General features: G+C 35.9%; 4 protein-coding genes across 4 annotated transcripts; 2 read left to right on the plus strand and 2 right to left on the minus strand.

Moving 5' to 3' along the window:
- Nucleotides 1-1,076: 1,076 nt before the first annotated feature.
- On the minus strand, nt 1,077-3,269 carry LOC114752178 (uncharacterized). Its single transcript, XM_028940904.1, has 5 exons — nt 3,165-3,269; nt 2,450-2,540; nt 1,894-2,361; nt 1,586-1,641; nt 1,077-1,505 (listed from the first exon to the last, which is right to left on the minus strand). Exons 2-5 carry the CDS (start codon nt 2,505-2,507, stop codon nt 1,296-1,298), a joined length of 792 nt encoding a protein of 263 aa, XP_028796737.1. The 5' UTR covers nt 2,508-2,540; nt 3,165-3,269; the 3' UTR covers nt 1,077-1,295.
- Nucleotides 3,270-4,751: 1,482 nt separating this feature from the next.
- On the plus strand, nt 4,752-6,816 carry LOC114752161 (putative septum site-determining protein minD homolog, chloroplastic). Its single transcript, XM_028940889.1, has 2 exons — nt 4,752-4,766; nt 5,355-6,816. The coding sequence occupies exons 1-2, from the start codon at nt 4,752-4,754 to the stop codon at nt 6,486-6,488; spliced, it is 1,149 nt and encodes a 382-aa protein (XP_028796722.1). The 3' UTR covers nt 6,489-6,816.
- A 3,857-nt stretch (nt 6,817-10,673) lies between these two features.
- On the plus strand, nt 10,674-13,194 carry LOC114752162 (probable polygalacturonase). The gene is made up of 6 exons (XM_028940890.1): nt 10,674-10,850; nt 10,940-11,260; nt 11,585-11,705; nt 11,820-11,994; nt 12,124-12,194; nt 12,314-13,194. The coding sequence occupies exons 1-6, from the start codon at nt 10,674-10,676 to the stop codon at nt 13,021-13,023; spliced, it is 1,575 nt and encodes a 524-aa protein (XP_028796723.1). The 3' UTR covers nt 13,024-13,194.
- A 547-nt stretch (nt 13,195-13,741) lies between these two features.
- On the minus strand, nt 13,742-15,776 carry LOC114752163 (probable serine/threonine-protein kinase At1g01540). Its single transcript, XM_028940891.1, has 7 exons — nt 15,331-15,776; nt 15,074-15,175; nt 14,861-14,983; nt 14,607-14,768; nt 14,403-14,511; nt 14,112-14,321; nt 13,742-14,021 (listed from the first exon to the last, which is right to left on the minus strand). Exons 1-7 carry the CDS (start codon nt 15,774-15,776, stop codon nt 13,938-13,940), a joined length of 1,236 nt encoding a protein of 411 aa, XP_028796724.1. The 3' UTR covers nt 13,742-13,937.
- Between the last annotated feature and the right edge of the window lie 733 nt (nt 15,777-16,509).

Raw genomic sequence — 16,509 nt, forward strand, 5'->3', positions numbered from 1 at the left:
TGCAACACTGCACAGTGTGATAGAACTAGACAATGAAATGCACCAGCAGTTGATGCAATCATGGGAACATGAAGGTAAATATGTTTCACAAGAAGAAATAGAGTCTTTTCCAACTGTCTTGGATGAGGAAGCAATTGGCATCATCACTATGGAAGATGTTATGGAGGAACTATTACAGGTTAGTTGTTCCTGTTATCAACACCCCAGTTTTTCTGCTAAAGGCTATAACTTGTTCCGATTTGATTCCTTAAATATTCGCCACATTGTACCTCTTAACGTGCCAATTGCTTACTTTTTCTATTTGTAAGGGAGACATACTGGATGAAACTGATGAATACATTCATGTCCAAAAGAAGTGAGTGGACAACCTAGCTACTATATATACAATTAACTTCCCAAGTGCATGCCTCTTTCTTTTTTTTACTAATGCAATGATAGCCATCTAATTTTCCCCATGTTTCCCTCTCATTTTCAGCATTAGGATTAACTTGAAGCCTTCACAAAGATCACGGTCATCATCAAGGAGAGGTTGAGCATAGAACCATTCTAGAAGTTCTAGCGATTTTTAATTCTATCCATATTTTTTCAGTAAATTGATATTGTCAAAAGCTTGTGTGCACGTGCATGCGTTTATTTGAACAGAAAGAATTTGTTTTTCAAATATATCAATAAAAGTTTAATATAGTATTATTTACAAGTTGTGTATCATTGAACTTAATATTTTTCTTTTGGATATCCAGTTGCTTTCCAGAAACCATACTAGGTCCACACTTGTTTTGTTTAGGTCAGTCAGACTATATGGGTATAAAACTCTTAAATATAATTTTTTCCAACAACTTTCAATGATGAAAGGTGAAATCGTTCTAATGTTTTCCAATATAGAGCTAGCTAGTTATAATTGAAAAGTAGTTATAAATAATCCAGTCCGAATACAAAATAAGTTTGATGGCATAAAACCGAAGAGAGTTTCCTGAGACATTTGAGAGTACTAGTCCTGTTCAAAATGCGAAGATGACTGAAGTGTTCTTAGTTTCTCAAAACCATATTTAACCAAATCAGTTGTGTTATCATTTTCATCCGAGTCAAAAGTTAAGGACATTCGCATGATTTCCTCTTTCAAGGCTATAAGAAGATTGTGATAAGAACAACCTTCGGGAGAAAAATTAATAACGCTCATACTAAATCTTACTAGCTAAAGGAAAGTTAAGGTCATCGTACAAAATAGACACATAATTGCCATCACATCAGTGGCAGAAAAGAGACATCAAGCAATTTTTACACGATTGATAGTAAAATTAAAACTTAGATGGCTTTGGTGTCTCTATCAACTTGAAATTGACATCAAAGTCCTCCGACATCTTATAGCAACTCGAGATTTTTGGAGACTTGCAGCGTGCTGGAGAGGCATGCTGAGTTGCTAAAGATGGCTCTTTGCTTGATAACTCCACTTCAGGCAATTTCTCAGGAACCTCTTCCAACTCCAAGCATTGCAGATCACTCTTGGGCTATAAGTGAATGAGCAATATTTAATCAGAAAAACCGAAAAAGCAAAACTCAGCAGAAGCAGGAGAAGTTACACGCCAACCTTGAGTTTAGTAAATGCTTGAACTTCAGAAGAAAACGCCAACTTCTCATCTGAATCTGTTCAAAATACATATATCTGAGAATGAGTAACTCAAGTCCCAAACAAAAACAATAAACAACAAAAAATATAAACTTCTCATAGTGATTTTAAGAAACACTTTCAGGAGGCGAAGCTTTCTCACACCATAAGATCTATGGTATGATTCTCACTCTATTTTATTATGTGAGAATCTCAAGTTGTACCAAAATGTTTCAGAAAAAAATCTCTTAAAAGCAAAAAGAGCTTTGGGAACAAATAACTTCAATTACCACTTTCAAGACCAAGACTCTTTAACAAATTGTGCAAACCCATATCTTCAGTTTGTGATTTGATACACTCTTGATGATTGTGCAGGCATTGTTCTTCAGCAATTGCATTGAGACGAAGATGTTCCTCTGCCAAGGCACTTGGCTTCTGGCTACTTTTATTTTTAATCTTCCCAACGTTGGAAATGTCAGAAAGTGCTTTCCTGTTACCACTGGGTAACTTCCCTGAAGCTTTGGGAGCAGATCTTTTACTCTCAAGTTTTTTTATCTTGACAGGAACAACTTCTTCTTTCATAGTAGCAAGCTCCTTAGACTTCAGTTGTTTGCCTGAGTTTAATGCATCCAGTGCCTTCCTTCCACCTCCTTGAGTAGAAAGCTTCTCTGAGTTAGATAAATCACCGAGTGGTTTTCTCCCACCAGCCCCTACCTTCCTCTGTCCTGTATAATTTGCCTTGGCACAAATAGTTGCTCCTGAGAGTGTTAGAAAAATTAGTCTTAGAATGACTAAAAATAAAAAATCAATTTAGTGTCAACAAAACTAAATTAGTAATTACAATACCATCCATCTGGATACCAAGATTCGGATCTTGAAGCAAACGACCAGTTCGTGCTGCCATTTGTACTTGTCTCGCAATTTCTGAATTAAGTTCCTGGAATTGGAAGAAAATTTGGTAAATAAACAAATATGAGATATCAAATGGCTCTAGGAACTTAAAAAGGGAAAATTGCCCCAAAAAGTAATTTCTTTGAACATAAGAAGTCCACAACCCCTGCATACTATTTTTCATATAAAAACTCTAACTTCCGTTATCTATCATCAAAAAATCAAAGGGAAAAAAGGTTCACATGATATCCAAAGATAGCTAGAGGGAAAAAAAAGGACTTTAAGGAAACATGTAGAACAACTTCCAACCAACAGACAAGAATTTTTTATGCTTCGACTTGTGCAAATTTCCCGTGCATCAAAGGCCTCAAGGGTTAACATAGATCCCCTCACAAGAAAAGAAGACAAGGAAAATCCTTTCAATAATGAACCTATGACAATAGGGGGAAAACAGAGAGCGCTTTCATAAAATCAATTAGATCTAGTCGCGCCTTCAGCCAATTCTTCGCTAGAAAATACGGTCAGGCTTTCAGTCCTCCAGTCGAAACCACGAAACCCTAACACTCAACCTCAATCCAATCATTATCATACCAGACAAGTTAAGAACGGTTTCAAAGGAAAAAGAAAAGGCAAGAATAAGAAGAAAAACATTAACAGATAAGGTTGTAACCTGCAGGAGAAAATATTTTCTCAGCTTTCTCGTTCGTTCGACTTTCTCACACTTGCTCTGAGATTCTTGATTAAGACGTTGGTGTTTCAAACTTTAAGCCGATTTGCCGGGCGCGTTTCTTTTGTACTAACACAAGAGGCGGTGTTCTTCAACGGTAACCTCTGCCCTTTTATCACTCAACTGCTTTCTTATGCGAGAGGGGCAGGGTCTCCAACGGCAACTTTTTGCCCTTTTATATGGGTTGGCTTCTCAATTTTCCTTTCTTTATATGAGGCCTTTCAATTTGGTACCTATGTGTTTTTAAATCTTTATCTCTATTAACAATTAATCCTTATTAGAGACAAATATCAATAACAAAGTTATATAATGTTGCTAAAAATAAAATTAAATAAAGAGAAAAAAACACATAGGTCAAATTAAAATTAAAATATATACCTTTAATATGCCTCTTAAATTTCAAAAAAAAACATCAAATTAAATTAAAATAACTTGCCTCTTAAATTAAAAAAATTTAATAACATAATCGGCTTAAAGTTAGCACTTGTGTACTAACTTTTTTCGTATCAAAATTTGATTGTAGATCCCTCAAATTTTAATTTTATACTATGCTACTCTTCTTAGTTTTTTTTAATCTGGAACTTTGCTATTTTATCTAATAAGATATATCTAATGCAACATGTTACCTCTCGTCGCCAAAAAAAAATAAAAAGTGATATATATCGCATATAAAATGTTTAGACAGGCTAACTGCATAACTTGATTAGTGAAGTAAATACTGAAATTAACTTAGAAATTAGTTATGATTATGATGTAATGTGAACAAACTGCTCACAAGTTACAAGCATGAAAATTCTCTTATAAGTAAGTAAAAGATCGTAAATTTAATGCCATTTATAATCTCATTCTATAAACGCCTATCTCTTTTGCTCACAAAAACAAACGCCTACCTCTTTAATTCAAAAAAAAATTACTATAACTTTGCAAATCCTTTTCTAATCAACAAAAGTTCCAATTAACACGAGCGATGACACATATAAAGCCATGTTTGGGTCATGGGGATCTGAAATATAACCAATTTTTATTTTTATGCAGTAGCTCTCCTTCGAAATTAACCCAACAAAAACTTGGGGGGAAACTGCTGCTGTTCATTCTCCTGCAGACACCTAACACAGACACTGTTCAGATGGGGAGAACTCATGGATCTGGCATCATCTTCATAGGTAAAGGCTAAATTGATGAAATATCACTTCAATAGTTCGAATAATAATTCTTTCAACATCAACTTTTCAAAATTCATGACGAAGGTGTGTCCTCTTTTCTTTTTATATCGCCAAAATATTACTTCCGATTCTAATTATAAAATCTCATTCATAATGATCAGACACCCATATTCCAAGACCATACAATCCTGTTACATGAAATGCATCAAAACCAAAACAAGTCACTGCTGAAAGAAATAAATGAATTCCAAAAATTTTAGGTAAATCCAAAGACCGAAAGTACTATCAAACTAAAAGCTGAAAAGGGATTGCTGGAAAACAAAGAGCTTTAGCAAAATCACACCGAAGAAGTTGAATATTTTCGCCCATGGACAATCAAAACGTAATGAAAGGGCACTAAGTAACTTATTGACATGTATTACTAGGTATGATTGCCCAAACTATTGTTGATTCAAGTTAATTTATAGAATGCGATCAACTACCTTTTCATTGAGAATAATGGTTGATGGATATGAGTTTGCCTAACCTTGTTTATCCTGTGACAATGATTTCAGAAGTAAACCAAACACAATATTAATATTGGGAGATATTTTGTATTTATAATTAGTCCTCTATCTATCTTAAAAAAGTTAGACTTGTCCAGTAAAATCAAAACAACTACATTGTCACATGAAGGTTGGGGGGTCAATAAGCTTAATCCCACTTAGTCTATTGAGGATACAGTGAGGAATGATAATCTTGTCTCTTATTAGCTCACCTTCTTCTTCGTAATAGATAAAAATTTGATTTTTTTGGGTAAAAATTTACATTCCTTTTTATTTTTAATATAAAAACTAATTAAGGGTTAAATTTTATCTTAAATATAATACCTTAATTTATTTTATTTTATATTTTTTAAAATTAATTTACCTAACTTATAATTTTTCTTGCCAACAATTTACCTAACTGTAAAAAAGTTTTTTTTTTACAGTTATTAGTTCTCAATTTCTCCTCCAGGCTGCATCCGCAGGACCCAAGCATAGTCACAGTCTGGCCGAAAAGGCGGTTACAGTCACCCGCTCCTCTCACTGAACTCGTCATCGATGCTGGCTCTCAAGCTTCCCCGGCCTCTGCTTCGAGCTCTAGCTCTCCGACGAAGACGCTCAATTCTGCACCCGCATTCCTCAGTGGTAACTTCTTCAGCCCCATCTCCATCAATGCTAAACCCCTAAAACCCAAATCTAAACCCTATTCGACCTCTCTCGTAAAAGCTGTGCTTCAATGGAACAGAAAACCCCAGTTGGCCGGCGAAACTCCTCGTGTCGTTGTCATCACTTCCGGCAAAGGTGGCGTCGGCAAGACCACCACTACTGCCAACATTGGCCTTTCACTCGCCCGTCTCGACTTTTCTGTCGTTGCAATTGACGCTGACGTTGGGCTTCGGAATCTTGATCTCCTTCTCGGTCTCGAGAATCGAGTGAACTACACTGTTGTCGAAGTCCTCAACGGCGATTGCAGGCTTGACCAAGCTCTTGTGAGAGATAAGCGATGGTCGAATTTTGAATTGCTCTGTATATCGAAACCCAGGTCTAAACTGCCGATTGGTTTTGGTGGGAAAGCCCTGGTTTGGCTCGTGGATGCCTTAAAGTCTAGGCAGGAAAGGTCGCCAGATTTCATTCTAATTGATTGTCCTGCAGGGATTGACGCTGGGTTCATAACTGCCATAACCCCAGCCAATGAGGCAGTTCTGGTTACCACGCCAGATATTACAAGCTTGAGAGATGCTGACAGAGTCACGGGGTTGCTAGAATGTGATGGAATTAGGGATATAAAGATGATTGTGAACCGGGTTCGGACGGATATGATCAAAGGGGAGGATATGATGTCCGTGCTTGATGTTCAAGAAATGCTTGGATTGCCTCTTCTGGGAGTGATTCCTGAGGATGCGGAGGTGATTAGGAGTACAAATAGGGGGTACCCGCTAGTATTGAATAAACCACCAACTTTGGCCGGTATGGCCTTTGAGCAGGCGGCATGGAGGCTTGTAGAGCAGGATAGTATGCAGGCAGTGATGGTTGAGGAGGAGCCAAAGCGTGGGTTTTTCTCCTTCTTAGGCTGGGGTTAGAATCTGCTTTGAGAATTGCAAGTTTGAGATAGGTTGGCTTGTCATGACATTTCGGTGTTTCGGGTTGTGGAAAAGGTAAGTGTTTTTTTGGCTGCAATTATTTGTTTTAGACGTAGGTAGAAGGAGGAAGCTACGTACAGTGGGGTTAGTAAAGCATAACTTTCTTCGTTTTCTTCACCAAGCATTTCTTCATTTTTATTGGTGACTTCATAGCATCATTGTCAGAATTAGCGTCTGTAACTCAGTTGCAGGCGTTTAGAGTCTTTGTTGCCATTGTAACAAGTTATTGGTGGTTCAATGATAAATTTCTACCGAATTTGTGAATCTAGTTTAGTCCTCCTCTGCTATGTTTGGCATGTTGCGTTATTGATCCTCTTCAGGCACGCACAATTTCCTTTTGTTGAGGAATTAAGCTACCACTCTTTTATCTGATAAGCTGATAACAGGCTGTAAAAGTTGTGTCCTCCCTATGGAAACTGCATCAGTGATATGCTTTGCAGTTCTTCGTTACCCCCAACCTCAAAATATATTTACAGGGGTACGGAAGTGTGGGTAATTGTCGGTCATATGCTCAGCGCAACGGTAAAGAAGACCACGGTTCAGTTGTTTAAATGGACCAATTACGAGCAACATGATAAAGTTCCGTTTGGTGTTGAAATTGTTTCGGCTGCAACTGCTTGTTCTGTATTGGGGGGGGGGGGGGGGTTTCATCATCAACCGCGGGGGGTTAGTAAGCCTTATCTTTACTCGTTCAATTTTTAACTTTTCTTCACTTCGCTACTGAATTTCTGGAATTAGTGGGAGGATTACTCTTAACTTTTAGTTGAGATCAGCTCAACCGTATTGCAGTCTTTAGTGCCATTATAGCATGTGGTGGCAGGTTCCACGCTGATTCTTTACCAAGTCTGTGAAACCCCTTTTTTCTTTTTTGGTTTAGTGCTGCCATGTTTTTTCCTTGTAGTACAATTGTTAGATTAATAGTAATATTCCATGATATTTTACCGAGTGAAGTGTATAAAATTTTACACTGGTTTCAATGGATTCTAACCCATCTGTCATGAGTGTAAAGACGATGAATTGCGATTTGGATGATTGGCAGGATGTACAAGCTATATAGGCTTGAGTATGTTCCTTGGTACAGGTACTAGACTGCTATATTGGTATTCCATTGTTTACTTGCAGTTAGGGGTGTTCATGGGACGGGGCCGGTCCCCGTCCGTAAACAAGGACGGGACAGGGATTTTGTCCCGTGTCCCGTCTCGTCTCGGTCCCGACATCCCGCTTCCCCCTTTTTTAAAAAAAAAGATACCATAATTTTTTATATGAATTTTTTTATGTTATAATACTTATTTTTTATTGGGCTTTTAAAGATAAAAACATTATAAAAAAATATTATGTAGAAAGCTTAATTATATAACATAAAAAAGGTGTAAAAATAATACTGTAGAAAAAATATCATAAAAAAAAACACTATATAATGACTTTATGAATTATTTTATTGAGAAAGGAGATTTTGTTGAGATAATACTACAACTTAAGAGCTACAAATCACCATAAAAATAAGAGTTATTATTAATAAGTAAATTGAATAATCTAATAATAATTATTAATAAATAATTTTTAAAAGCAAAAAAAATCTCGGGACGGGACGGGAAGGGATGACCCCGTCCCGTCCCGGTTACTGTCCCGTCCCGAAATTTTTTTTGTCCCGTCCTGTCCCGTCTCGAACTCACCGGGACCGGGACAAAACGACTGGGACAGGATAAATTAAACACCCCTACTTACAGTTATTAACAGCAGCAGGCAACGTGATAGGCCTAATTTTGGTGTTCAGAGTGTTAGATATGAAAGGTAAAGAGAAAGATGATGTGAATGGAAATGACTCTATCTATTCCTAAGAAGTGACACATACTGTTGGTTTAGAATGAAGAGGAAATAATATACCTTACGTATGAAACAGCAGTTTCATTTTCTGTGCTCTAGCTTGTCTTCTCCCTTTCTCATGTCCAACCACACATTGCCTAAAATTATTTTGACACTTGCTGCCTACAGGATAATATAGGATGAAAAATACCGGAAATGGATTTATGAATAAATACTTTTTTTATACAATTTTATGAATAAATACTGCCTTAGATAGTTTTGCCGAAATCTTATGCTTGTTTATACATTTTCAATGAGCTTGTGCCTTGTATATAAACCCAAGCATGCCTATTCGCTTCAACTCTACTTTGAATAAAGCTCGTTAATACTTTGCATCCTCAATATGTGCAAGTACATTTCTTGGATTCTTGGTGTATTATTAGTTGGGCGTAATAATTAATAAATACTAATTAAAACTATATTTTTAACAAGAAACTCAATATTGTCCCAATATTAATAAATTTTGATTATTTGCAATGAAAAGAATTTATGAGAAAAACTCGGGCCCACCATATATTATATGCATTATTTAATGAAGAGTAAAATATTTTGATCTCTTCTATTTAATTTAAATTGCAAATGCATTTTTTTAATTTTAGAAACTTATGGAAATATAAATTAACAATATAGACTAAAATGTATATTTTGAAAAATAGAGGGACCTTTGGGTAATTAAGCTAAAGGCCTAAAACAAAAAACTGATTAGAGTATTTTGACAATTGAATAAAATGGAAAAAAAATCTTATGACAAAATAAGCTTAATCAACTTAATTCGGTCTCAGAGAAATGAACATAATTTAAAATCAATTTTAACTAAGAATTATATAGTAAAAATAACGCTTTGGATTTTTTTCAAAAGGATGGCAAAAAAAAGGAATTTTTTAAAAGGGTAATAATAGTTAAAAACCCATTTTGAAAATGCTAATTTAGGAAAAAAAATTATTACTCTTCTGGTCCTATTTATAGGGTAGAGAGAAGATATTTTTTTATCCTATTTATAAGGTATTAAGAGAAATTTTTTGTATTGATGTATAATTTTACCCTTCATTTATTATTGTATTGATTTTATTTATATGAAGTATTATATATATTAAATATGGAAAAAGTAGAAAAGTTATTAAATATTAAATGAGAGTTAATGAAATTTAATATTTTTCTTAGTGTGTGAAACATGCTGGAAGTGTCTTATAAATAAGACCAGAAGAGTAGGCTCTAGAAATGGTTTTAAACGAAGATCCCCGTACTAAGCCTAAAATGATGATTTTAAAAATACAAACCTCTATTGAAAAAACAACACATCTTGGTGCCTCGGTGGTATAAAATCGAAGTGTAATAAATAAAAACTTAGAAAAAAAGATTATTTACTATTTCAATAAAATTCCTGCTTTTCACTGAAATATCTCCCCTTCCTCTATTAAACCAAACACACCCTAAAGAAATATAATAAAAGACATGGAGAATCCTGGCTTAAAAATTAGCTGTTCAATTGACCAAACCATCCTACTTAAATATTCTGTTAAGCATTTTGTATTTTTCACTATAGGGTTTAGTATCACATAATATCAAATCTCCATAAAATATTATTTATCTATGGATCAAATCATGAAATCATCGAAGTTTTAATTATATATTATTCAATCTTTAAGGGGTAATTATATTGTGATGCAGGGTAAAAACATTATGCGACCAACATTTAACTGTTTGCAGTCAAAAGGGTTGAGCAATGTTTCAAAGTATTTCCATAAACTTCGGCAAGAAGAAAAAGTATTTCCATAAACATTCAAAAAGCAAAATAGACACCTCTCAATTTATTGGCAAGGATTCAAAAGTTGTTAATATCAGATATCCGTCCATTTCCAAAATCCATAAGAATCATAAGGTCAAAATTCAAAGGGACAAACGGTCATGCATGAACAAACATGAAACAGATACAATGTACTTTCAATGCACGTCATTATGTGCTTTTATTATTTGATCGTTACGTGGTATTTCTACGCCACATTGATTTCAAAAACAACCTTCTTCTTCTGGTTGGTGAAAACAACAAAAGAGAACAAACAAACTGAAATTTTGGACCGGATATCACGGACGAGATGCACTGCATTAGATTGGATTTACTAGGCAAACTAAGAAAGATTCTTAAAAAAATGAAATGGGCAATATTAATGTCACGATATTTTTCTATAAAGGGTTCAGAAAATTTTCCGTTTCCGGTGCACTCACAAATCACAATCCTTAGAACCCCCTCTATATATACTGCCCATGCCTTCGTCACTTTCCGAGTCTTCTTCCTCAGAAAACAAAAACTTCGTCTCGTACCATGAAGTCGCAAAGCCTACAGCTCAGAAACTCCTACGTAATTCTCTTCCCGTCCCTTGGAGCTTGTCTGATATAATATTTATCGACGATGATTACGCTTTGACTCATGCTCTGTGTGATGTTTAATGTATTGTATTATATAAATTACTTTACGTTTGAGAAACGAGTCATGTTACCCGTTGCATCTGACAGTATCGAATTTCCTACAGATTATTGGGATAATCTCAATAGTTGTGATATTGGGATCGGTAGAGAGCAGAGGATCAGTGAGAAGATCGGAGAAGTTAAAGTATTCTGCCATTAATTGCAGGAAGCATGGTGCAGTTTTGACAGATTTTGGAGGGGTTGGTGATGGCAAAACATCAAACACTAAGGCCTTTCAGTCTGCCATTAGTCATCTGAGCCAATATGCATCTGATGGAGGAGCACAACTTATTGTGCCAGCTGGCAAATGGCTCACTGGAAGCTTTAATCTCACTAGCCATTTCACTCTTTTTCTTCACAAAGATGCTGTCATTCTTGGATCTCAGGTGTTGTTCTTCTTTTGTTGTCAATTCTTTAGCATATAAAGGAGATCTTTTATAGTCAAAATAGACACGTTTCAACATAAATTCAATGAAGTTCGAAGATATAAGTGGTACTATTCATGACCTATATTTCATATTGGTATGAAAGAGAAAGTATAGTATAGTGGATTAATATGGGACAACATGAAGTACTCGATTTTTGAGAATTTGAAGACTTGCCTAACTAATGCGATTTCTTGGTATAGTAGTCTATGGTCATTGGTTCCCTTACAAAAGGCCTGAAATGATTTTATGCGTGTCTCTAACGTAGCAAAGCAAAATTGACAGGATGAGTCAGAATGGCCTGAACTTCCTGTGCTACCGTCTTATGGTAGAGGAAGAGATGCACCAAATGGAAGGCTCAGCAGTCTCATTTTTGGAACTAACCTTACTGATGTCGTCATCACTGGTAACTATTTGGAACAATTAATCATTTATCAATCACAATAACTTTTTTTAAACCATGTTCATGTCATATACAGTGGTTATAATGGACTTTGACCTGTTGCAATTTGATCACTAGGTAACAATGGGACAATTGATGGGCAAGGATCTTATTGGTGGGATAAGTTCCACAAGGGTAAATTGAAAGTCACAAGACCATACCTGATTGAGATCATGTACTCCGATCAAATCCAGATTTCCGATTTAACTTTGCTCAACTCTCCTTCTTGGTTTGTCCATCCAATTTATAGCAGGTTTGATGATTAATCTTTCATATTCATCATGTACAAACGTCTCATAGATTGGTTTGTCCAGATTCATTGTGTTCATGCTTATAGTGGTCTTCATATCTGATTATTCTGATCAAGACACTTTATATGCAGCAATGTAATAATTCAAAAGTTAACCATCATTGCACCAATTGATTCTCCAAACACAGATGGCATAGACCCTGGTAATTGGTTAATAATCCTATCGCATTCTTGTTTCTACGTGTTTCTCGAGACAAACGTCACTAGCTGAACATGTCTCTCACTGTCTAATTGACATTTTTCTCTCTGCCTTTTGTTATAGATTCATCTACAAACGTAAAAATTGAAGATTGCTACATTGTCTCCGGCGATGACTGTGTCGCAGTAAAAAGTGGGTGGGATCAGTACGGAATTAGATTTGGGATGCCAACTCAACATCTCATTGTTAGAAGGCTTACCTGCATATCCCCGGATAGCGCAATGATTGCCTTAGGAAGCGAGATGTCTGGTGGCATCCAAGATGTTAGAGCTGAAAACAACAATGCAATAAACACCCAATCAGCTGTTAGAATCAAAACTGCAGTTGGAAGAGGAGGTTATGTGAAAGACATATTTGTGAAAGGAATGAACTTAAGCACCATGAAATATGTGTTCTGGATGACAGGCTCTTATGGGTCTCATCCAGACCCAGGTTTTGATCCCAAAGCACTCCCAAAGATAAGTGGAATAAACTACAGAGATGTTATAGCTGATAATGTGACTTACTCAGCAAGACTTGACGGGATTTCTGGTGATCCTTTCACTGGGATTTGCATTTCTGATGTGAATATCAAACTGACCAAGAAGCCAAAGGAACTCCAATGGAATTGCACTGATGTTGAGGGATTCACAAGCAATGTGACTCCTAAGCCTTGTGATTTGCTGCCAGAGAAGGAACAGAAATTTGACTGCCCTTATCCGAAAGACAGTTTGCCCATTGATAGTGTCCAGTTGAAGACTTGTTCTAGTACATTCAAAGAGTATTTGCTTTGAAATTTGGCTCTAGTGTTATAGGTAAGCACTTTGGTCAACAATGTTGTAGCTTACAGAAAATAAAGTGTAACTGTTAGTAAAGGTGCCAAAAGCGTTATGAACTATGTAATTTAGTTTACAACTGCCCGAGGCCTGTTACTAATTACTAAATGAAATTTTGTCATTGAAGTATAATGCGGAACTATTGTGCTTCATCACATTAAATTCAAATCCCAAAGAGGATATTATAAATTATGACGGTCATGCACTTAAAATTAAAAGATCGTTGCAGTGTATTGACTTATTGTTATTTAACAGATTTATGAGGGTCGACAAATTTTAATTTTCACGGTCTACATTTTTTGTAATGTTTGTATTTTTCACGCAAAAACAAAATAGAAAATAAAATGATATTTTATCTAGAAATTAGAATAATAATAGAATAAAAATAAAGACAAATCTGAAAAACAGTGAGACTGACCAGTAGCAAACAATACTAACTCTTGAAAATAATCATCTATGCCTAAATGACGTTTTCTATATGAATCTAACTTTTCTTACGGAAGAATCATTTTTCAAACCCTGCTCAGTTGATCATCTCGTTGACAATAATACAGGACACCCATGGCTCCATAGCCATTTCAGGAGTCTCTGTCTAAGGCGCAACATGACCCAAAAGAACTTCACTTCCCAAAAATGTTTTACCACATATCCACAGAAACACTTCTGAAAAGGATTTATGAAGTTAAATTTGTTCAAGAGGAAGGGATTCTCGTAAGGGTCTCTCTACAAAAACGTTCCAATACCCGTGAATCTTACTACTCAGGCTTGTAAGCACCTCAAGACCTTTATGTACACAGTAAGGTAAAAACGCTTCCAGATGAGTTTGTCAGAGATCCTCAAGACCAGCATTATAACCCTTTTATATTTCTCTCTTAAGTACCGCCACCTAATTCCGATGCAGGGTTACTTTCTGGTGAGTGATTGTATTCGTAAACTTCCCCAGCAATGTCGTGTTCCTTCAGAAAAGGAAGAGGAAATTATAATTATAAAATAGATCAGAAGTTGGTAAACTTCTACCAATTGAGATCAAAACTAGTAGTTCTTACATTAGAAAGAAGCAGGTCGCGAGGCTCAAGCATCCGAATCACATCTCCCATTTTGAGTTTTGGGTTCACATCAGGATCAACACATCGAAGAGATACCAAAATCATCTGTTTGAGCTCCTTGGATGGAGGCATTTCAGGCAATTTTGAGTCCACCAGGTGGTCGATATTTTCATTTCCAATCCTAGACTTAAACCAGTGAACTAAATCTTCCTGCAATATAAATGTCGTGTTAAATTCATCATATAGAAGATGTTTTTGAGTGAAGATGGGTTGAAAATTCTCCAAGGTTACCTGGGGTAGACTATGATCTAAAGGAGTCCTTCCTGATACAATCTCCATTATAAGAACTCCGAAACTATAAATGTCACTGCTCTCACTGAAATCGCTTGGATCCCTAAAACTGAAATATTACGAAAATTAAACTTACTAAGATAGAAAATGATATTGCATGAAAATAACTGATCTTTTAGAAGTTTGTGAAGCACAGAAACGGACCTCGATGTTTCCATCATATTAGGAGTCCACTTAGCATTGAAAAGGGTAGTAAGGCCAAAATCAGAGATTTTGGGATTCCATTGGTGATCAAGCAAAATATTACTAGATTTTAAGCTTCCATGGAGAATCTTGGGTTCAACGTCCTCATGAAGGTAGGCCAATCTGCAAAAGTTCGTAGTCCTCAAGTGACATATGAGCATGAATATTTCAGTAAAGCAAACAGAAACCTTGAGCTTTGAGATTCTAAATCTCACCCTTTCGCCACACCCTGGATAATATTCAATCTGGTCTCCCATGTTAGAGGGCTGACATGTCCTGGAAACTGGTGAAGCCACTGATGTAGATTTCCATTATCTATGTATTCAGACACTGACATCCTAATAGACAGGGAACTTAGTAACGCTAAAAATTCTTCAATGGTAATAATTCACAAACTTATTTACTCTTGTAATACTTGAAGCTCCTACCTGCAAGATCCCTCGGTACAATATCCAAGCAATTGGACCAGTTTCTTGTGTCTTACGGATCCAATTGCCTCCATTTGCAGTGCAAAATCCTCACTTTGACAACTGGAGATGCCAAAAAAAGGGAAAAAAAATTAACAGCATACAAATACAGATAAAATCTGTCCATGTCAAATACCTTTTTCAAGCAGTTTATGTGATATTCAACAGAAATATAGTAATAAACCACGGACGCAAAGGTTGCCTTCAATTAGACGTACCTGTAGCTTATTAGTATCTTCACTGCCACTCGAGTATCATCCCGCAACAAACCGAGATAAACAGTTCCATGATCTCCACCTCCAATCGCATTCTCTTTAGCCAATCCATTCGTCGCCTCCATGATCTCCTGCAAGCCGAACTCTATACTCTGTCCCAAAACATTCTTACTCCTATGTGAACATCCAACAATCGATTCTAAATCTCCATCTTCCCTACCGTCATCGACGTTTGGCAAGAACCGATCAAAGTTCATCAGAATTCCGGAGACATCAATAGTGCCTGAGAGTAGCCTCTTGTCGAGGGACGACGAGCTGGAATCGTGACGAAGATGACGGTAATGCTTGGAAGCAATTGGTTTGGGCAAAGAAAATCGGGACTTGTATGGCTTTCTGTGACGACGACGACGAAAGCAGATGAAGCAAATGCAGAGAGCGATGAAAATCATGAACGTGATGAACGCTGCTGTTGAAGCTAGAAGCAGAATCCATATTGGAACGCCGAAGAATGAGTTCGGTTTTGTGGGATTTGCTTTTATGATTGATGATGAATGGGAAGACATTGGAAGAGGAGGAGGAGGAGGAAGAAGAAGAAGTAGTGGTAGTAGAAGAAGGTGGAAATGCCGGTGGCTTTGAGCTATAGATGAACTCTTCAGGTAAATTCGGATGGTTTCGCTCCCGCTCTCAGCACAAGTAACGAATATAATAACGAATTTGAGAAATTAGCGGGAATTTGATTTTAGATAATAAAAATAAAATAAAATGACACTCAGGGACACAAGCTTCATGTGCCAGATTTTATTTTTAAAATTTAACGTTACGTTCTTGTATCGCTCATTATATTTATGATCCTCTCATGATATTTATGATCCTTTTTTTTTCATTTGAGGAGTATTGGAAAACAAACAAACATCTATCCAAAAATAATTAATTGAAATTGGACAGAAATCGTTTTAGATAGCATACTAGATAGTAAAATTCTCAAATAAACCACAAAAAGTTAGTGCCAAATTGTCAACATGAGATAATTCCCAAAAAAAAAAAGACAACTAATTTATAAATATTAAAAAATTAATTAAATTAGTTATTTGTAATAAATATGTTATTTTTTTATTAAAAAACCATTTTTATATCTCATCAATAAAAATAAGTTGAGAACAATTATAAATTTAAGAAATAAAA

This window comes from Neltuma alba, unplaced genomic scaffold, assembly GCF_004799145.2.
Source record: "Neltuma alba isolate B1F8T4 unplaced genomic scaffold, ASM479914v2 tig00007263_pilon, whole genome shotgun sequence".
NCBI classification, from domain to species: domain Eukaryota; kingdom Viridiplantae; phylum Streptophyta; class Magnoliopsida; order Fabales; family Fabaceae; genus Neltuma; species Neltuma alba.